The 23,173-nt window shown below is 38.5% G+C and overlaps 1 protein-coding gene and 1 long non-coding RNA gene across 5 annotated transcripts in view; one reads left to right on the plus strand and one right to left on the minus strand.

The window, feature by feature from the left end:
* Positions 1 to 373: 373 nt before the first annotated feature.
* Positions 374 to 7,613, minus strand: LOC116565428. The gene is made up of 2 exons (XR_004275436.1): positions 7,568 to 7,613; positions 374 to 455 (listed from the first exon to the last, which is right to left on the minus strand). It is a non-coding gene; the product is annotated as an uncharacterized LOC116565428 (long non-coding RNA).
* Positions 1,934 to 23,173, plus strand: part of TMEM39A (transmembrane protein 39A) — a 32,817-nt gene continuing 11,577 nt past the window's right edge. For 3 of the 4 annotated variants that reach the window (XR_004275433.1, XM_032298979.1, XM_032298981.1), the window contains exons 1-5: positions 1,934 to 2,256; positions 3,416 to 3,602; positions 10,271 to 10,493; positions 15,703 to 15,786; positions 19,255 to 19,409. Coding sequence is in view for 3 of the 4 variants with exons in the window: in XM_032298979.1 (XP_032154870.1) it covers positions 3,490 to 3,602; positions 10,271 to 10,493; positions 15,703 to 15,786; positions 19,255 to 19,409 (575 nt within the window). In the remaining variant the exon portion in view is untranslated. The remainder of the gene's footprint in view (positions 2,257 to 3,415; positions 3,603 to 10,270; positions 10,494 to 15,702; positions 15,787 to 19,254; positions 19,410 to 23,173) is intronic. The other variant, XM_032298980.1, reaches the window with a different exon arrangement.

Here is a 23,173-nt window from a genome sequence, read left to right on the forward strand (position 1 = left end):
CAGGCTACTTTTTTTCTTTTCTTTTCCTTTTTTTGAAGACAGGGTCTTGCTCTGTTGCCCAGGCTGGAGTGCAGTGGTGCAATCTCAGCTCACTGCAAGCTTGGCCTTCCAGGTTCAAGTGATTCTCCTGCCTCAGCCTCTCGAGTAGCTGGGATTACAGGCGCATGTCACTACTGGCTGGCTAATTTTTGTATTTTTAATAGAGATGGGGTTTCACCATGTTGGCCAGGCTGGTCTTGAACTCCTGACCTCAAGTGATCCACCCACCTCAGCCTCCCAAAGTGCTGGGATTACAGGCGTGAGGCACTGCACCCAGCTAGCCAGGCTATTTTCTTTTCTTTCTTTCCTTTTTTTTTCTTTTTCTTTTTCTTTCTTTTTTTTTTTTTTTTTTGAGATAGGGTCTCTCTCTGTTGCCCAAGCTGGAGTGCAGTGGCACACTTTTGGGTCACTGCAAACTTGACTTCCAGGGCTCAAGTGATCCTCCCACCTTAGCCTCCCAAGTAGCTGGGACTACAGGCATGAGCCACCAAGCCCAGTTGATTTTTAAATTTTTTTTGTAGAGACAAGGTCCCACTATATTGCTCAGGTTGGTCTCAAACTCTTGAGCTCAAGTGATTCTCTCACTTTGCCTCCCAAAGTGTTGGAATTACTGTCATGAGCCACCCTGCCTGCCAGCCAGGATATTTTCAACAAGTTACTTAATTTCTCTTAACTTCAGTTTCCTCTGTAAAATAGGAACCATAGTAGAAGATATCAAATGTGAGATTTAAATGAAATGTGTAAAGCTACTAGTCCAGTGCCTGATACAACAGAATTCTTAAAAAAGGTTTTTAATCATGCAATTCAATACAAATAACTTTCAATTAAGGAGCTTAAAATATCCGGAGTGAAAGATCACACAAGTGCTCCTTTTGACACTCTTACCCTTCTTCGTCTTCTTTTTTTTTTTTTTTCTGAGATGGAGTCTTGCTCTGTTACCCAGGCAGGAGTGCAGTGGCGTGATCTCTGCTCACTACAACCTCTCCGCCTCCTGGGTTCAAGCAATTCTGCCTCAGCCTCCGGAGTAGCTGGGATTGCAGGCGCCTGCCACCACACCTGGCTAATTTTTGTATTTTTAGTAGAGATGGGATTTCACCTTGTTGGTCAGGCTGGTCTCAAACTCCTGACCTCGTGATCCACCCACCTCAGCCTCCCAAAGTGCTGGGATTACAGGCACGAGTGACCGGGCCTGGCGAGACACTCTTACACTTCTAATATCAAACTGTTGGCAATTCCTGAACTCATCATGACGTTGTTCACATCTTTACTGTTTTAAATGCCACTTCCCCTCCAGGAGGACAGCCATTCTCCCATAAAGCCCCTAAGCATTTGTGGAATTTTGGCTGAAACCCCAAGCTCTCTGCAAAGCTTTTTTTGGTATTGACACCACCACCATCCCACAGAATTCATTACTCTTGCATGCTATCTCTGGACCTTGGATATACTTTTAGTGTTAATTACTGTATTTTCCCGGTGTCTTCTCTCTTCCACTAGACTCTGAGCTTTTGCGGTATTCACTTTGCAACCACAGCCTCTGTCTAGTCCTTTACTTAAACAATAAGCTCATGGTTGCATGCTGAAGCATGACTTCACGACTTGGGCTCCTTCACTTAGCAATGACGTGATCCTAGGTGACACCTCCCAATCTCCACTCATCTGTAAAATGGGGGTGATAACTTATTACATGGAGTTTCAGAGACAGCAAGAAGCGTCACTAGCATGGTACCTGCGCCTCGTAGTTACGAGCCGACTGAGACCGGGGAGGAAACGCGTTGGCCAGTACTGGCCGGAAGGGGCGAGACCGCGAGTCAAGAGGAGCAGGCGAGTCCCACTGCGCAGGTGCAAACGGGAGGGGTTGGAGTGTCGGCTAGTTCCGGGGGCCCACTCGCCCGCAGTCGCGGAGCTGACGTCATCGCCGTGTGCTGCCACGTCTCCTCAGCTCCGCGGTAATGGAGGCTGGGGATGGGTGCTGACGGGACCAGGCTCTGGCTGTAGCTTTAGCTCTGGCTCTGGAACTGCCTCGGAGTCTGGGTCTGAGTCTGGCAACCGGAAGCCTGGACACCTTTTCTTGACTCTCTAGGCGGGGGCTGCCTGCGTACAAACAGCTGGTTTGGAGCGTTTCCACGCGGGGAGGGAGTTCCATTACCTGGGGTCCAGTCTGTAAAGTTGTCGCCGCTTCCTAGGGATCCCGCCCCACCGGCTGGGACACTTCCATGCGTGAGTATTACTGAGCTGCCGCAAGATCCGGCTGTCTTGGACCTGTCTTGGCCCTCTTGGGTGTGCGGCGGAGGCTGCTTTTTCAAGTTCTCTGCCGAATTATCTTAGGGACCAGTTTGTTGAAGTTTGTGGTCTCTTGCCGTCTACCCCACCCCATACTCTCACCTCTTCCGTCCCAGTTTTATGCCCTTCAGTTTTCTTTCCATTTGCTCGTTAACGGAGCAAGGACCAGCAGCCCCTGCATCCAGCAGTTTCAGTACTTTGTTTCACTTGGGGTTAGTTTACAGCCGAAGGCTTTTAGGAATAGGGAACATTTGAAAACCAGGGTTTTTCCAGTGTCATCCTTGGAGTTTTAGTTGTATTGTTTAGGAAACATTTGGTATCTATATTGGCAGAATCACGATTTTGCCGTAGAATGATGAAAACAGCTTTTTTTTCCCCTCCAAAGTGAGGATCTTTTACTTGTCTCTTAATCTTGCAGTTTCAGTAATTTCTGTATGATTTTACATAAGCTTTTCTGGAGCGGGCACCCACTTAAAGAGTTCCTTTCAATAGTTTCACCCTAACATATAGAGATGCCACTTGAACAGTTTTACTTTTAAACAGTTAAAAAACCTAATGGTAGGTACCCTTTCATTCCTCTTCCTCAGTCCTAACAATCTCTACAGATCAGGGGACACTTCCTCCCCGCCCCATGAAGAAACAAACTCAGAAGTTAACTGATTGAGATAAGGTCAGATAATATGTGACCATCCGAGCTCACAACCCAAATCTCTTGATAACAAAACCTAACGTTTTGTAAAGTGTCGATTCTTCTATATTTCAAATAGTCTAAGTGTGAAACATTGACCTGGAAACGTGTAAGTTGTGATGTTTCTTGTAAACTTCTGATTATAATATCTTACATATGATACAATTTAGTTGACAAAAGACATAAATTATGACTTGCCTAAGCTGAACAGAGCTGAAATCAGAACTTAGGCTTTTGAACTGTTAGAGTCTGAAAAGTCCTTTAATTCGAATACTGTAGGTAGTAGACATTGGGAACATTCGTTTGAAATCTGCTTTTGTAAGGCCTGATCACTCAGTTTTTGTCTTCTTTTTGTTGCCTACTTTAAAAGTAGTCTGCTGATATTTGAATGTTTTTGTTGTTGTTCAGAGTTGAAACTGGTTGACAGCCATTAACCTGGGTTGCAACTACAGGTGGCACTGGAAGCAGATTGGTTCCTGGACATGCCCGGTGGACGGAGGGGCCCTAGTCGGCAACAGCTAAGCCGTTCAGCTTTACCTTCTTTGCAGACTTTGGTTGGTGGGGGCTGTGGCAGTGGAACAGGCTTGAGAAACAGGTAAAGAAAAAATAAGGCTATGTATAATTTGTAATGTCCTATGATCAGTAAGACTGATATAAAAGTCATCATGCCACTCAGATATTTACTTATTGAGATTTATTCTTAACACTGAGGTAGAAATCCTGCCCTTGAAGACTGAAAATTCAGTATCGCAAAATACTTTAGAGGTAAAAAGATGTGATATTGTGCCCACAGAGTGAAAGCAGTGCCATTCTTTCTTTTGGCTGATAATCTAAATTCTAGTTAGGCTCTATTAGAAGAAGGGAGAAGTGAAGGAAAATAGAAGGCAAAAGTGATGGTTTATCTACACATAAGGTTGTTTTTTATTAAGAGGGCAAATTAAAACTCCCAGCTAAAATTATAAGTCAGATTCCATCATGGGTTTAAAATTGTCAAAAAATTGGTATTAATAAATGGTAGCTGTTTATTAGGGTAACTCATGCCATCAGGAAGTTTGATCATGTAGCAGTGCAAAGAGATGCTTTTACCTAATCAAGTATTTGCCCATGATAATTTCTGCCAGCTAATTTCTCCTTCCTTCCTGAAAAGAGCTTTTCTCTTGACTGGATTTTAATTTTCAGAGCTAGCAATTAGTACTACTCCTGTGTTTTCAGGGCCGTCTAATGGTATTTATGCACTTTTGTTTTCTAGGCCTGACCTTTGCCCTTTTTTTCCTGACTTTCCAATCCCTCTTCTACCCAATCTTTAAAATTAGTTCTGATCTCATCATTTCAGTGGACCTTTTCCTGAAATTCCAGTTTGGAGGGATTTGTTCAGTCTCTGGTTTTCATACTAATTTTTAATCCAAGTTTTGTTTATGTAGGTTTACAGAGTAACTAATTTGTTCTACATTATTTTTCACTCTGTTATTCATTGGATTTCCTTATTTTAAAAGTGGTGATACGATTTGCATCATAGCAGGATGTTGAAAATAAATGAAGTAGTAAATTCCAGTAACTTTAAAAAACTTTATGGAATTTTCCAAAATTTCTACACATAATAAGTATTTTATATATTTTAAAATAAAAAAAAGAATGAGAATATGCAAAAATGCTTTTGAATAAAGTACTATCTAATATAGGTATTGAGATAAAAGTTGTTTGCTATTTGAGGTACATGCCTTAATTTTATTAATACATACTATCAACTTACTGATTCAGTACTTTCAAATTGTGATAGAAAATCCTAGCTGTCCCTAACTAGGATTCTACCTAGCTTAAAAATTCTAGGTTTGCCTCCATATTAATTCCCGCAGTTCTTTGTTCATTCTCTTTGACTTTGAGTATTCCTCTAGATAATTATGTTCTCAAACTGTCCCATGCAGTCCCTCTTTGGTGTCTCCTGGGTTGCTTTAAAAGGGATTAGAAGGGAAAATGGGTCATGCAAACCTAACAGTCTAGGCTTGAGGTTTCTTAGTCTTCTCTTAATCAGACTAACTCTTTTTCCTATGTGTTTTAAATACTAAGATACTATGTAAAATATCTTGGGGGAAGGAAAATAAAGTGTTCTGCTATTAAAAAGAACTGAAAGCCAATGAAAATGTCATTTGTAGATGCTTCTGCTTGCACTTGGAGTCTGCAGGTAGTATACTGAGAAGAAGTAGGAACATTTGGAAAATACCTCTGCTCTTAACTGCCTTCACTATAGCTCTTCTATCCGGGTATTCAAGGTTCCAACCATGGTTGCCTTAATCTACCTTTCTCTCTTCCTTTAACATATGTTTATTTAGCAATTAACTGGGGGGAGTGAGGGATGGGTAGAATAAAGTATTTTCCAACATTGTAAAATGAAAAAAATAATTGTTCATGGTTTGAAAAGCCATCAAGATTATTATTGAGTGATTATTTTGTGACATGTTTACCTAGAGAAATTATTTTGGGAAAAGAAAGCTTTATATTTGTATTCTTGGTGGGAAGCAAGCAGATGGAATAATTTGTTATAAAGGATCTGGGGGAGGCTGGGCCAGTGGCTCACGCCTGTAATCCCAGCACTTTGGGAGGCTGAGGCGAGTGGATCACAAGGTCAGGAGTTCAAGACCAGCCTGGCCAAAATGGTGAAACCCTCTCTCTACTAAAAAAATATGGAAATTAGCTGGGTGAGGTGGTAGGCGCTTATAATCCCAGCTACTGGGGAGGCTGAGACAGGAGAATCATTTAAACCCAGGAGATGGAGGTTGCAGTGAGCTGAGATCGCACCGCTGCATTCCAGCCTGGGCAACAAGAGCAAGACTCCATCACAGGAAAAAAAAAAAAAAAGACCTTGGGAAGAGGTATAAAAACATAAGATTAAAGAACTAGTATGTAGTTTCTAGTATAGTTTTAGGAAGGATATATACAAATAAAGAGAGTGTCCAGATGAGGAGAACTCACTTCTGGAGTGCTGTAGAATATTGAAGGGAAATAGGTAATTGCTTAAGTATTATATACTTTTGGATGATACATTTGATTCTGCAAGATAGACATAGGTCAGCTGGAGCAGAGAGCATTTGCCCCTGTTTGGTAGGTGTTTGTGGTCTAATTGGTAAGGTTAAACTCTAGAATGTCAAAGCGGTAGTTTAGTAACACAATCAAGATTGAAATTGTAGTTCCTAGGCCAGGCACGGTGACTCATGCCTGTAATCCCAGCACTTTGGGACGCCGAGGTGGGCGGATCACCTGAGGTCGGGAGTTTGAGACCAGCCTGATCAACACGGAGAAACCCCGTCTCTATTAAAAATACAAAATTAGCTGGGCGTGGTGGCACATGCCTGTAATCCCAGCTACTCAGGAGGCTGAGGCAGGAGAACCGCTTGAACCCAGGAGGCAGAGATTGTGGTGAGCTGAGATTGTGCCATTGCACTCCAGCCTGGGCAACAAGAGCGAAACTCCTCTCAAAAAAAAGAAAAAAAAAAAAAAGGAAATTGTAGTTCCTTTTCCTGCTTTCCACCTTTGGGGAGTGGGGATTTGTTCTTGCAACAGTGTATTTAGATTATTATCCTTTTGAAAAAGGAAGATATATTGTGTATTTCTGAATTTCTTAGCTTCTGATTGAGGGAGAATCTTATTTGAGAAGAACTGAGTGTTTTTTTCTTTGCTTATTCCTTGCATATACTTTGTTAATAATGTTACCTGAACATGTCCAAATGACCACTGCTTTCTTTGTCTCTTCTGTTCCTCTTTATGCCTTTTAATCTTTATTCCTTTATCCATTTACTTCCCTAAATTCTGCTGCTTGTTGGCTCCATACGAGTCAGTCTCAGGCCTGCTGTGTTAACCCTTTCCCAGACGAAAACTTTACATGCAAGGAAAAAGCACAGGTGTTCAGCATAAACCACATTGTTTATACAGTTTAGGCACAGTGAGCCATTCTTGTTATTTAGGGAAAGTTCATATCACTGTAGGGAACTGTTTACTAGTCAAGGTTCCCAGATGTAAGCCTTGTAAGCAGGCCTTCCTAAGAGTAGCTATGCTGAACACCTGCTTTCCTTTTGAGAGTCTGGAATTTTGGTACTGCTAGGAAGAAGGTGCCCCTGTGGCCCTCCCCCAATAAAAGCCTTGGGCTTTAATGAGCTTTCCTGGGTGAACAGCACTTCACATTTGTTGTCACAGCTCATTGCTAGAGAAATTATATGAGTTCTGAATAGATTCTTAAATCTATTTGTATAGCCTATTAGAGGAATAATACTTTAATTTTTCCTAAATAATACCTCTGTGACTGATTTTTTGAGATATATTGACTGAATCTGTTTCAGTTTCTTTTTTCAGTTTTAAAAACAATCATATCCCTTCTTATGTTTTCAACTTTATAGATCAGATGGAGAAGACGTAATCTCATAGATTCTTTTTATGTAGGAGTACCTTTTTCCTACTGATGCTACAGATCTCGGTTTTTTTTTTTTTTTGTTTGTTTGTGGTTTTTTTGAGACGAAGACTCACACTGTTGTCAGGCTAGAGTGCAGTGGTGCGATCTCTGCTTACTGCAACCTCTGCCTCCCGGGTTCAAGTCATTCTCCTGCCTCAGCCTTCTGAGTAGCTGGGATTACAGGCACGTGCCACCACACCCAGCTAATTTTTGTGTTTTTAGTAGAGAAGGGGTTTCACCATGTTGACTAGGCTGGTCTCGAACTCCTTACCTTGTGGTCCACCTGCCTTAGACTCCCGAAGTACTGGGATTATAGGCGTGAGCCACCATGCTTGGCCAGATCTCATTTTATTTGACCTTTGTCTCTTTGTTTTCTGGCTTGACGTTTAATAGTCAAGGCTGTATAGAGTATGACAAGTGTAGGTCTTTTATACTTTGTTTTGAATACCTTTCTTGAGGCCCAGCATTTTATCGACTTTGTTAATGGTAAAAACGTTTGTCTACTTCACTTGGGAAAAATTCTCTAAGTACCTTTTCAGCCCTAAAGTCATAACAAGTAATTTAGCATGTGTTCCCTCTTAGTGTATTTTTGACTGAAAGGAAATAAGAATTTTTAGTTTGTTCTACAGTAGAGGCTTGTAACCTTATAACTGCTCATAAGAATTTTTAATTTCATAAATCAACTGGAGTGAGGGAATAGATTGGCTGCTTGTTGTAATTATCTTCATGCAAGTCTACCAACTCGTAAACTTCCAAGGCTGCCTTTCATGTTGTATTGTGTGGAATGGTGCCTCCTGGAGGCACATTACAGTTCTGTGGCCCACCTCAAAGACTTTATGATTGAGCAGGTATGTCTGAGACCTACTGGTGGTTCACAATCTATTACTTGGTAGGCTTGCTCTCTTGGAGTATGCTCTGAGAATGTGAAGAAGAAACTTATAATTTTTTCCATACCCTCTTCCCCCAGTTCCTGTTCTTCCCGTCTGGGTCTTCTGAGTTTCTGCCATAGTATTCTTAACCGTTCAGAATGAGCAGAGTTCATATTCCCATGAGTCACTTAAAGTACTGTACTACATACCAATTTCTATATTTGGAAATTTTAGAGTAGAATGGTAACGCTAATATTGTTCCTTCTCTCAAATCTTCTTTGGAAATATCTAGGCCAAGCTTCTTTTCTTTGGTCTGTAAAAAATAATAGACGCTTAGATCTCTAAGTATTCCCAGGAATATAAACAAAGGAAACTTTTCTCCTCCTTCCATCTTATACCTTTAGGCAGCCTTCTGATCTATAAAAGAGCATGGAAGAAAGAACAATAAGAAGATACAGATTAAAATGTGTCTTTTTTTGTGTTTTAAGAGATCTCTCTCTCTCTCTTTTTCGTAACTGTATTGGTCTACTGCCTTCTCAACCTAAAGGTACATATTTGCAGTGAACTAAGAAAAGTATAGTCTCTGTTCTTAAGATTATAGTCTGGTAGGCAAGACATAATGTAGATGTGTGTAAAATATTATGTAACAGTATGAAAAATGCAGTAATAAAAGCATAGTTAGGTATTATGGTGGCACAGAGGAGAGATCAATCAGTTTTGATTGAGAATAAGCTTCACAGAGAATGTGTTTTGAGTAGTTTAAAAATCTTGAAGAGCGAGTAAAAAAAAGTCTTGAAGGATTTTGTCACTATGTATGAATGTGAGAAGTTAAGGTGATTATGGAAGGTGATTATTACATGTAAAGGGAATAACATATGCAAAAGAATAGCATGTATGTTCCAGAAAGCAAATAACATGAGTATCATATAGGGTGCATATGAAGGAGTGATAAGAGGTAAAGCTAGTCTGTTAAGCTGAGGGGTCTCATAGGGCTACTAAAATTTTTTGGCTATTATCCCACTGGTAGTAGAGAGCAGTTAAAGGGTTTTAGGTAAGAATAAGACTATCAGAGTTTTACCTTAGAAAGATCCCTGAAGACAGGTTGGAGGGTTTAGTGAAAGTGGAATTGAGTATAGGAGGATTACTGCAGTAGTTTGGATGAAAATAGTGAATGCTTAAACTAAGGCAAATGAGTTTAAAGACAAAGGTACAGTTTGGACAAAGTTTTATAAAGTGGAGTCTAGGAGATTTAGAGAGTGACTGGATATGGAGAGGCAGAAGAAAAGTTTTTCTGGGGGGGGACAGAGCCTTGCTCTGTCACCCAGGGTGGAGTGCAGTGTCATGATCTCGGCTCACTGCAGCTTTTGCCTCCCAGGTTCAAGTGATTCTCCTGCCTCAGCCTGACAAGTGGCTGGGATTACAAGTGTCTACCACCACGCCCAGCTAATTTTTGTATTTTTAGTAGAGACGAGGTTTTGCCATGTTGGCCAGACTATTCTTGAACTCCTGACCTCGGGTGATCAGCCCATCTTGGCCTCCCAAAATGCTGGGATTACAGGTGTGAGTCACTGCGCCCAGACAATAAAAGTTTTAATATGACTCCCAGGTTTCTGACATGGGCAGCTAACTGGGTGGGCCATGAACTAAGGTCAAAACTGTGAGAGGGAAGAACACAGAGGTGTCTAGTAGGGAGTTGAATAATGGGTCTATAATTTAGCAGTGAGCTCTACAGAGAGAAATTACAGTCTTCATCATGTAGGAAATAACGGAAGCCATAACTACATCTTAGATCACTGGCAGAATGTGTAGAGGGAGAAAAGAAGAGGATCTTAGGATGGAGTCTTGTGGGGGAATGCCTATAGTTAAGGGGTAGATGGAGGAGACAGCAGAAGCCTTTTATGTTTTGTGGCAGTGGAGGTTATCACCGTTTGAGTTAACCGTAGTTTTCTCTTTCAGGAATGGTAGTGCTATTGGCCTTCCAGTCCCGCCTATCACAGCCTTAATCACCCCAGGTCCTGTTCGTCATTGCCAAATTCCTGACTTGCCCGTGGATGGGAGCCTGCTCTTTGAATTCCTTTTTTTCATCTACCTATTGGTTGCTCTTTTCATTCAATATATCAACATTTATAAAACAGTGTGGTGGTATCCTTATAATCATCCTGCTTCTTGTACATCACTGGTAAGTCTTGTTCAGCCGTTAAGTTCTTCATGTTATTTAACCGAGAAACTGTCTGGAAAGCCTTTCTGTAGGAATTATTTTTCTTAGTAATTTTTCATTTAATAAAATGTTTTTCTGCTAGACCACAGATTACTTTCAGAAATAAAATTTCATGATAAGATTGTTAAAATGTAAGTACTACCAGAGGAAGTCAAAATATAAATGAAAATGCAGAAAACATTTAAATAATTTATTATAATAACATCACAGAAAGGTTTTGGTATTTAGCTTTCTCTATACCATTTTAAATTTGTAAGTAGAAGGTGTCAGTGTGATTACATTCTAACAACTCTACCCCTTTAGTGGCTGAATTAGGATAATGGTAGCATCTATTACAAATAAACTCTGAAGGAGTTGTCCTGGTTGCCAAGAGTTCGTCCATGTGGTCAATCAGGGGACCCAGGCTGATGGAGATTCTACTGTCTTCCAACATGTGACCTCCAAGGTGGCTGTGACCAATCTCTGTCAGCTAGAAGAGGAAAGAGCTTAGGGAAATATAAAGGAGAGTTTCTGATGGGCCAGGCTTACATCATTTCCACACATGCCCACTCCTAACTATAAGAGAAGCTAAATATAGTCCTTTAGCTGGGTACATTATGAACCTAAATAAAATTGGGTTCTATCACCCAAATGAAATTGAGATGCAAAATTGGCTGTCTTTGCTGAAGTACATAAAAATATATTGTACTTTTCTTCTTTTCTCTTTCCAGCTACTAAGAGTATCATGATAGTCTTGATGCAAAGAAGTTTCACCATAGATGGGTATATAAAAAAATATTGGTAAGGCCCAGTCATGGTGGTTTCTGCCTATAATCCCAGCACTTTGGGAGGCCAAGGCAGGAGGATTGCTTGAGCCCAGGAGTTTGAGACCAGCCTAGGCATCATAGTGAGACCTTGTCTCTACAAAAAATAAAATTAGCTGGGTGTGGTAGTGCACACCTGTGATCCTAACTTCTCGGGAAGTTGAAGTGGGAGGATTGCCTGAGCCCGGGAGATTGAGACTGTAGTGAGCAAAGATTGTGGCCACTGTACTCCAGCTTGGGTGACAAAATGAGACCCTGTCTCAAAAAATAAAATAAAATAAAAGTATAAGTATATGTATTGTTAAGGCTAGTCAGATTACTTGACAGATTTTTGGCAATGGCATATTTGGTTGGGTGATAGAGATATGCTCTAGGTGAAAGAAGACTGTTTTCCTAAGTAGGTTATATATGTGCTGGGGACTAATAAAAGATTAGAAAGCCTCCCTAGCTTGGTGAACATAGAAAGGAAATGTGGGCTAAAATCCTTAAGATAGTGTGGAAAGAGAATAAAAACTTTTGTCTTAAATATTTGCATCATTTGGTTGTTCCTGGAATTAGCTATTAAAAATTTTCTTGCTATATTAACTTTCTGTCTACTTAATATCAGTGGTAAGAATGTTATTTTCTGTATTGAAAAATTACAATGATTTACTGCCAAATTTAATTTTTTTCATAGTCTTTTTTTTCTTAACTGAATTATGAGCTTATTGAATGTAGTAACTGTACTTCATTCATCCTTTTTGGCCATGGTGTTTTGAAAAGAAGTTGGATTAGATGTTCTTTAAGGCCTTTTCCAGTTATATAGCTCTATAAATAAATACTATCTTAATAGTGTCAATAGCAAATACATATTAAAATATTTAGCAGATTCTTTACAAGTATTATCTCATTTACTCTTTATAAAAATGGGTAGGTACCATTATATGACTCCCATTTTATAAATGAGGAATGTAAGACCTATCAACTGGTTCAAAAATCACATAGTGGCAAAGGGAGTGCCCAAGTCCAGACCAATCTACTGTGCTTTATTTCCTGTTTTTATCCTGTATTTATTCTGTAAGTGCTTCTTGGATAGTTCATTATAAAATTTCTACTTGGTTTGACATTCCCCTGGAAACTTCTCATTTGTTGAATTTTCAAGATCATTGAAGAGTTCTTTGCCCAGTCTAACATGTCTGACTACCATTCTCTAGAAAGTCACCTACAAATATTGCCTTGAAACAGAGGGAGCCAGTATTCTTGTTATAATCAGGAACCTGCTGCTATAGCTGCTGACTCCAGAATTAATGCTTCCTTTGCTTTGACCCATACCACCAAAAATGAATGGCTTTTGCTACCTTTCCCCCAACTTCACTCACTTCTAATTCAAGTTTTATGTGATGCCTATGGTTGACAGAACCTAGATCATATCTAGAATCTTAGTTGCAAGAAAGTCTGGAAATGTCATTTTTAGCTTTCCAGCACCTAGTAGAGGAATGCACACTTAATGGAGGTTGTAGAGTAAATTGGCTTGCTTATCTGATGCACATGATCTTTGCTAATGCAAAGCTTAAAATTGAGTTGTAAAGGCAAGAGTAATGTGAAAATTTAGAAGAGTTTAGCCTGTGAATCTGAAAGGAACCTGTATCAGTGAGTTGTTCAAAGAGAATGGACTGCCAGAGACCAAGTTTTTTCCTGTCACTGAAGGTATTGGAAGTGTGGAAGGTGGTTACCTAACCAGGAGGCTCTAGCAGGGACTTGTGTCCCAAATATGTGGTCTGTCTTTTAAGTTTTCTTTATTATGAGTGTCTGGGTCAGACAGACACTCATAATAATTTTGTCAGATTTATATATTAGGTTTTTATTTTTCCATTTCAAAATCTTAAAAAGAAACTGTGGACACTTGAATATGTGCAGTATCATTCTAGCTGTCAACCAGTTATCTGAATGAGTCTTAATCCTAAGAAACATAAAAACCAGAAGTAGTAGATTATTCAGAATAATCAGGAATAGAGGGCTCTGATGAATCAAATGTTCTGGGTTACAAAGAGTTAATCATAAGCACATTGCCAATTTTCATTGATTTGATTATAACATAATTTGCTTAACAAAAAGATGTATTAGGCACTTAAATATTTTGGTTTTTTTTTTGAGACGAGCCTTGCTCTGTCACCAGGCTGGAGTGCTGTGGCGCGATTTTGGCTCATTGCAACCTCTGAATCCCTGGTTCAAGTGATTCTCCTGCCTCAGCCTCCCAAGTAGCTGGGATTACAGGCACACGCCACCATGCCCAGCTAATTTTTGTATTTTTAGTAGACATGGGGTTTCACCATGTTGGCCAGGATCGTCTCAAACTCCTGACCTCGTGATCCGCCTGCCTCAGCCTCCCAAAGTGCTGGGATTATGGGTGTGAGCCACTGTGCCCGGCCAATATTTTAAAAAATGTCTTAGATGGACTGGTGATACATTAATAAGGCCCAGATATCAGCAAGGGGTCAAGTGAATCTGCATGCATTATTTTGGAAGAGTACGGTAAGCAGGGAGGAGTCCCAAACTAGGAGGGGATAAGTACTGTTAGCATCCATAATAGGGAGAATAGGAAACAATCTAAGGAGTGGCAAGCCACTCTGTTGACATTCTGGCTGCTCTGTCTCTAAAATGTGTACTAAATTTGGCCACTTCATTAATCTCCATTGCTACTCATACTGTTCAGTCTGTTATAATTTTTCACCTGAATTAAAAGTAAGAGCTTCTTAACTGATCTTGCCCCACTACAATAATTATCTCATTCCAGCTTTTTTGCTGCTTTTTAGACACACTAGGCATATATCTTACTGTCTTAGGGCCTTTGTGATTGCTTTTTCTGCTGTCTGGGGTCCTTTGCCCCCAGCTTGTGATGCTAGGTGCCTTTTTGTCATTCCGCTCTCAGCCCAAATGTCATCCTCTCAGAGATAGCCTCCCTAACCACCAATTTAAATGGGCTCTGCACCTCCTTCTTAATCATTATTTGTTACTGTTTTATGTCTTACAAGCAGTTTTAACTATTTAAAATGCTTTTGTTTGGAAGCTAGTTTATTGTTATTATTTGCACTGCTTCTCCAAACAAATTTATTGAAGATAAGGGTTTAGCTGCCATAACAGGGTGGCTAAAACAAAATAGAAACTTATTTCCCTATTTAGTAAAAGTTTAGGTGGGTGATATAACATCAGTGTGGCAACTCTGTATTTATTGCTCTTCCATCCCCGGTGTGCTTCTTCCAAACCATGGTTCAAGGCAGTTGCTCCAACTCCAATCATAATATCTAACCAGCAGGAAGGAGAAGGAAAAAAGAAAGGGAGACAGCTCCTCTTAGAAGAGTATGGCTTAGAAGTTGTGCATATTACTTTTTCACTCATCCCTTGGCCAGAAGTAGTTTTTGCGAGGGAGGCTGGAAAATGAACCTTTAGTTGGCTAGGAGTCAGTGTCCAGTTAAATTTTATGGTGTTGCAGAAGGAATGAATACTAATCTCTACCATTTCCTTTCCCTCTCACACCACAGTAGAAAGTAAGATCCAGGAGAGCAGGAACCTTGGCTTTCATCTTCCACCCTGTATCTTCAGTGTGAAGGAGAGTACCTGGCACATTGTGGATGCTAGGTATAGATTTATTAAACTAATTAATTGAGAAATTTAACTTTTCATTCTGGAAGGAATTGTGGAAACCTACGGAACTTTTGACCATAACATGAAAATACTTCCTGATTTTGGTGGTTCCTGGGATATTGTTACTAAAGGCTTTTCATGCGCTTATTACCATAGTTATATATACAGACTTAGAACTAGAAGGAACTGTAGAAAGCATCTAGGTAATGCCATTATTTAATAGAAAAGACCAAACATAAGGCATACTTCTAAATCAAACAAGAGAGAAATAATAAATGAGTATAATTGATCTACCAACTACTAGAGGGTTTAGTAGATGCCCAATTAGATTAACATAAGCTTGCATAAGAGACCAACAACAGTAACTTCTGAAGATTGTGAATCCCAACTGATCTATTAAATTTGACACATTACAAATAAGTCATTTTATATAAATTATTTTTGCCATCATTCTGTAGGTTATAACTTGTTAAATCTGTAATCTTTTTGTTTTAATACAATAATACTTTTGAAAAGGGAGAGGAATACACTCCAGATAGTTTAAAATAGTGTTTAAAAAGTTAAAGCAATTTGTCATGAAAGGAGAAGTAGAAGGTAGGTAGTCTTTTCAAGATCTCTCATATTCCCATAGTCTATAAGAGTATGGCGACCTAAGGAAGATCTTTTGAGTGATAAACCTCTAGTAGTAGTGCCAGCTGGATACACATTGTATTTCTTTCTGATGTAGTTATTTGTTTCTGTTGTAGAATTTTCATCTCATTGATTATCATCTGGCAGCATTCATCACAGTGATGCTTGCAAGGAGGCTTGTATGGGCTCTCATCTCAGAGGTAACAGTTCATTCACTCTATTCTATCACATGTAGCTGCAGTTAGTTACTAGAATGAGTGCAGGTTGAAAACGTGACATGTCCCAATTTAATAAAACAATAAATCACTTTATTCCCTTGTGAGTTCTGCCAGTACTTTAAAAAAAGTTTCCCTGCAATGTATTTAAAATTCAAGTGTCAATAACTGTTAGAAAATTCATTTGTAGGATTGGAGAGCTTATTTTCAGCTTCTGAATTTGTCAGTACAATTTAAAAAAATTAAATAGTTTCAGTAAAAATAGGATGAATGTCAGGTAACTATTAAGAGTTATCTGTATACATAAAGTTGCATCTAAAACATTCAGTTCCAGATATTTACTTGATACTGTTTATATATACCATTTGAGAAGTTTGTTGGCAAGAAATATTTGAGTTTCTTAAAACTTAGAATTTAAAAAAAGCAGTGTCAAAATTTATGTAGGATTAATCTGAAGATTAGAATCTAAAGCAGAATGAGAAAGAATTAAAACATTAAATGATCTTTTTAAAATTAAAAGTTATTGACAGAGCTGGCCATCGATATCATTTTTCATATATTTGTAAATCTCAGTAAGGGAGGGAAATGTGCTTTCTTAAAATATTGTTATCTTGTGCCCTATAAATGATTACAAAAACAAAAAATGTTAATTTAGTTGAAGTGGCTAATAATTAATAATTTTAATCTTGTAATTTATAATTCAGTATGTTTTTTTTTTTTTTTTTTTTTGAAACAGAGTCTCACTCTGTCACGCAGGCTGGAGTGCAGTGGCATGATCTCAGCTCACTGCAACTTCCACCTCCTGGGATCAAGCGATTCTTGTGTCTCAGCCTCTCGAGTAGCTGGGACTGCAGGCACGTGCTACCACGCCTCACTAATTTTTTGTATTTTTAGTAGAGATGGGGTTTCACCACGTAGGCCAGGCTGGTCTACAACTGCTGACCTCAGGTGATCCTCCCGCCTCAGCCTCCCAAAGTGCTGGGATTACAGCCGTGAGCCACTGCATCCGGCCAATTCAGTGTGACATTTTAAATGAATAGTTACCATAATCACGGATAATTGAGAGTCAGCTTCTTTTTTCCAAAACATACTTAGAAAGTCTGTGTGTGTAAGCTCTGATTTTCAGGAACCTTATTTCTGGAGGCTGAGTAATTGGAGATATTAAGTCATGTTCTGAGAACCATTTGAAGTTAACCAAATGAAGTTAACTAGTAGTAGGATTGCATGTTTTTCATAGTAGGAAAGTCTGTTTATAATCTTTTCTTTCAGAGTTTTTATTTAGAGGATGAAAACAGAAACTCACTTTTTGGTATATTGTGAAAGCATATTCTTTCTTTAGAGAATCTCAGTGGAATTTTATGTTTTCATCTGTTAAAATAAGTAGGAAATGATTTTGTTTCATTCGTTTAGTTACTTAGAAATGCTACTTGTATATGTCCAATTAGTATGCCTAGTTAGTGTGTAACCCTTCAAAATTGGAGTTTTTACCTTGTTGCTGCAAAGCTTATAACTTAAATTGCTAAAAGTAGTATAGCAGCTTTTGCATAGCCTTAGTTGGAATAGGCTTGCAATTCTTTTTTTTTTTTTTTTTTTTTTGAGATGGAGTCTCATTCTGTTGCCCAAGTTGGAGCACAGTGGTGCCATCTCAGCTCATACAACCTCCGCTTACCAGGTTCAAGTGATTCTTCTGCCTCAGCCTCCTGAGTATCTGAGATCATGGGCGCCCACCACCATGCCCAGCTAATTTTTGTATTTTTAGTAGAGACAGGATTTCTATTTGAGAATTATTTGTATAGTTTCATATGCTGTACTTTAAAATTGACATAGTGTTATGAATATTTTTCTGCTCCTTACCTAGCTAACACTTGCTTATCCTTTAGGTTTCAGCTTAAATATCATTTACTAAGACAGTCCATCTCTAGAATAGGATCTCTTGTTATTTGCTTTCCATAGCAGCCTACTCTTTCTGTAGCACTCATTACAATTATAAAACTGATTAAGTGTAAGCTTAATGTTTGTTTTTCTTGGTTAGGCAGCTTCATAAACACAGGTTTTGTTTGTCTTGGTTATCACTGTGCCCCTAGGACCTGGTAAAGGGTCTGTCACATATAGCTCAGTGATTAGCCCCTTGGGCTCTGGAATGAGGAAAAATTAATGAACAAATCCAAGCTCTGTGCTCTAATGACATTGGGCAGAAGCAGTCTTTTTTATTTCTAACCCTGAACTTTTGAAAAGGAAGTAATGGAATAACTCCAGTAGCTTAAATAACTTTGCTAAGCTTTAATATGTGAAGTACATTGGCATGAGGGTATGTGTCAGTGGAGTGAGGTGAAACTATGTGCCAGCCTATGGCTGAAAACAGCTTGAGCCATCTTCACAGTTTGAGGGTAAGCAGTTCATTATGGCATTTATTTAACTGCTTCTTTGCATATTAAAGTAACTATATAGTATAAAGCATATTGCATATATGTTACATGTACTCTGTAATATGATCTGTAAACTAAGAGACGGATATATAGGAGGAACCTGAAAAGCTCCTTATCCCCATCATGTACTGTTGACTCTAGATAATTTTTTTCTCCTTTCTGGGTTCCAACACTGCTCTCTTGGAGGTTATGGGGATCCTCCATTTTCCCCTACATTTTGCTCATTCTCTCCTCCCTAGTTTGTTTAGAAAGAAAATGGCATTGCAGAGTATGTTTTGACACGTGCTTACTATATTTAGTCAGTTTTAAAGATTTACAATTGAAGAAGCATATTTGAATAGCTGTGATAAAAAGAAGCAGAAGTGATTATGCTTATTTCCATGTTTGCAAAAGTTAAAAAAGAAACTTATTTATATAGGGATCTGTTAAGGAAGAACTGATTATCTTGAAACTTCATTGATTTATTAAATATTAATTCATCAAGCAGATTAGAGGTGAGGATTCAAAGAAAAATAGAAATATTGTTACTGCTGTTGAGGTCCTTACGGTCTAGTGGGAAGAAAGACAGATAAATTAGTGCGAGGCTATGTTTATGTACATAAAAAATCGCTGGTTAAGTTGTTAAAATATAGGTTGCTTGACTCAGATTTTATTCCTTACCTCTGGAGGGGAAAGTTGTCAGGAGTTTACATGTTCAATTAGTAGCCCAGGTGATTCTGAATATGGTCCAACGAACATAATTTGAGAAGCTCCAATGTAAACAAATTAGATGACATAATAAGACCTTAAAAGAGGTCTGTCGATGGCACTATCAGGAAACAGCAAGAAGGAAACAATTAGCTGTGCCTGGAGAAGTCTGAATTTTCAGTTATTAGGAAGATAAGGTAGGATGGGGCAGTTTTTCTTTTATTTCATTTTTTAAAGACACATTTTAGCTTCCATGCAACCTATTAAGTTCTTACTTGAGTCCCATCTTTTGAAGAAGAACATTTATAAAGTGTTCCTTTTGGTGCTTCCACACTTTCAGGCTACTAAGGCAGGTGCAGCATCAATGATTCACTACATGCTTCTGATATCAGCTCGCTTGGTACTGCTCACTTTGTGTGGATGGGTACTTTGTTGGACCCTCGTCAATCTCTTTCGAAGCCATTCAGTCCTCAATCTCCTTTTTCTTGGCTACCCGTGAGTACTCCAGTTTTACCATATTATTAGTAAATCTTTAGAAGTTGTCGGTCATGTAAATTATACTATAAAAGAGTGAAAAATGAAATTCTTCAAATATAAATGAAGCATTTAGAAAATTGGAAAATCCACAAGTATGGTGAACATATAATTTGCTTTCTAAACGGGAGTGCAGTTGGGACAACAGGCATAAACCAGGACTATCCTGGGAAACCTGGAATGTAGGGATGTCTTACCGATGGAGAATATTTTAATTACCTCTCTTCACCAAGTATAGGCCCCTTTTACTATCTGTATTGGGGCAAATGGTGGTTAATTTTAGATGAATGAACTGGTTTGATAACCAGTCTTGCCCTTGGTTGGTCATATTACTTTGGTCTTTGGGTACCTGTAACAGAAGTACAATAAGTAGTTCTCCCTTATCCATGGTTTTGATTTCTGAAGTTTCAGTTACCCCAAGGTCCAGAAACATTAAATAGAAAATTCCAGAAATATGTGACAAATTATGTTTTAAATTGTGTGCTGTTCTGAGTAGTATGGTGAAATCTCTGGCCATCCCACTTTGTCTTACCAAGGTGTGAATAATCTCTTTGTCCACCATGTCCATGCCATGCATGCTTCCTGCCAATTAGTTGCTTAGTAGCGGACTTGGTTATTAGATGGACTGGCGTGGTATCACAGGGCTTGTGTTCAAGTGACCTTTATTTTACTTAATATGGCCCCAAAGTGTAGTTATGCTCACAATTCAGATATGCCAAAGGAAGCACTTTACAGTGCTCCCTTTAAGTGAAAAGGGAAAGTTCTTGACTTAGTAAGGAAAGAAAAAAAATCATACTGAGGTTGCTAAAATTTATTGTAAGAATGAATCTTCTATCCATGAAATTGTAAACAGTATATTGTTAAAATTGTTTTATTTTGTTATGAATCTCTTATTGTACCTAATTTATAAGTTAAAACTTCATTATATGTATGTATATATAGTAGAGGAAAAACCATAGTGTATGTAGGGTTTGATACCATCCACGGTTTTAGGCATCCACTGGGGGTGTTGGAATGTCTTTCTGCAGGTAAGAGGGTCTACTTTATGCCATATTCAAGTGCTGTAGACATGTATATGTATTATTATGTTTGTAACCAACATTTTATTACAAAAACTTTTAAACATTCAACAAGTTTGAAAGAATTTTACAGCTATCACCAGTGTAACCCTCACTTAGATGATTCCGTCTGTTAATGTTTTACTATAATTGTGTAATACATATCTGTTCATCTATCCATCCCTCTATCCATCGGTCCATCTTACTTTTGATGCATTTCAGTGTTAAATTTCAGACCTCAGTTTGCTTTCCCCTAAATACTTCAGCATATGTGTATCATTAACTAGAACTCGATATATGTTTATGGCTTTTTTTTTTTGAGATTAAATTCATATAAATAAAATTCCCAAATCTTGTGTATATGGAGTTTTGATAAATGTGTACACACCTGTATAACTTAAACCCCTATCAAGACTTAGAGTGTTAGGCATACTCCACAAGATTCTTTCATGCCACTTTTCCATCAAACTCCACCACTGTCTAGAGACAATTTCTTTTTTTTTTTTTGAGTCAGGGTGTTGCTCTGTCATGCAGGCTGGAGTGCAGTGGTGCAGTCTCAGCTCACTGCAGCCTCGACCTCTCAGACTCAAGCGATTCTCACCTCAGCCTCCAAAGTAGCTGGAACTACAGGTGCATACCACCATGGCCAGCTAATGTTTGTTTGTTTTTTTTCTTTTTTTGGTAGAAACAAGATTTCACCATGTTGCCTAGGCTGAGGAATAAGTTTTTTTTTTTTTTTTTGATTCCAGAGTCCTTGTCTTAATCACTACCATGTCAGTAGTTCTCAAAATGTAGTTTCTAGAACAGCAGCATCAGTACCTTTAAATTTTTTAGAAATAGAAATTCTCAGAATCTACCCCAAACCTACTGAAATAGAAACTGGAAAGTAGGACCTAGCAAGTTGTATTTTAACAAGCTGTTGAGGTGATTCTGATGCATGCTCAAGTTAGAGAATTATTGCTTTGTATTATTTATGGTGCTGAAATGTTAGTGTGAATTTATGTGTGTAATTGCAAAGTATAAAATCAAGCCATAATCAGAGATTGTGCTAAGGATGGCAGGAAGAGTATTGGTCATACTATGGTAGGTCTGATTACATTGTTTAAACAGTTATTTAAAGCACTCGTAAACTGCGACTGAATTCATTAATATTACCCTTGTTTTCTACAAAATGAATTATCTGTTACCAACATTTTTCATGACTCAGATTTCATATAAGGAATATATTTTGCATAAATTGTGTCTATATTTATAGATTAATGTTTCAGCTATTTTAATTGAAAACACATTTTTAGTCATTCTTCTTACTGGTTGATTCAGAAGATTAACGAATCTGATTTGAAAGGCAAATTATGGATATATTGAAGAATATTTTGGCCAAGTTTAAGAGGATTCCCTTCATCAAGTTGGCTAGCAAAGTTTTCTGTTTCAATTTAGGTATATAAAGAAACTTACTTATTCTTAGAGATTCTCTACACCCCATAAAACAATGAAATAATTATGTAATTTAAATACATTTTAAACATACAAGTGTACCTCAGAGATAATGTGAGTTTTGTTCCAGACTGCTGCAATAAAGTGAATATATCAATAAAGCAAGTCATGTCAATTTTTCGATTTCTTAGTGCATGTGAAAGTTACATGTACACTATACTGTAGTCTATTTTATTTTATTTTTGACACAGGGTCTTGCTCTGTCACCCAGGCTGGCATGCAGTGGCACAATCACAGCTCACTGCAGCCTTGCCCTCCTGGGCTCAAGCAATTCTAGGATACTGGGACAGACTGTAGGTGTGTGCCAGCATGCCTGGCTAATTTAAATTTTTTTTTTTTTTTGTAGAGATCAGGTATTTTGTTGCCCAGGCCGGTCTTGAACTCCTGGGCTCAAGTGATCCTCTTGCCTTGGCCTCCCAAAGTGCTGGAATTATAGACGTGAGCCATGGCCAGCCTTATACTATCTATAGTCTATTAAGTGTGCAATAGCATTATATCTTTGAAAAGTACTTATCTTAATTAAAAAATACTTGATTGCTAAAAAATGCTGATAAGCATTTGAGCCTTCAGTGAGTTGTAAACGTATTGCTGGTAGAGAGTCTTGCTTCAGTGTTGATGGCTGCTGACTGATCAGGGTGGTGGTTGCTGAAGTTGGGATAGCTTTGTCACTTTCTTAAAATAACACAACAGGGAAGTTTGCCACATACTTCCCTTCATGAAACATTTCTCTGTAGTATGTGATGTGTTTGATAAATAATATTTTACCCACAGTGAAACTTCTTTCAACATTGGAGGCAATTGTCTTAAACCTTGCTGCTGCTGAAAAACTAAGTTTATATAATATTCTAAATTCTTTGTTGTCGTTTCAACAGTGTTTACAGCATCTTTACCAGAAGTAGATTTTATCTCAACAAAGACTTCCTTACCCATAAAAAGCAACTCCTCATCTGTTTAAGTTTGATCTTGAGGATCACCTGAGCCCAGGAGGCATATGTTGCGGTGAGCTGTGATCATGCCACCATGCCTGGCTAATTTTTGTATTTTTTTTGTAGAGGTGGGGTTTTGCCCTGTTGCCTTGGCTGATGTTGAACTCCTAGGCTCAGGTGATCTAGCCTCCTTGGCTTCCCAAAATGCTGGGATTATGGGTATGAGCCACTGCACCTGGTCCAAGCT

The sequence above is a fragment of the Sapajus apella genome, unplaced genomic scaffold, assembly GCF_009761245.1.
Source record: "Sapajus apella isolate SASKATOON/1434 unplaced genomic scaffold, GSC_monkey_1.0 scaffold40, whole genome shotgun sequence".
NCBI lineage: Eukaryota > Metazoa > Chordata > Mammalia > Primates > Cebidae > Sapajus > Sapajus apella.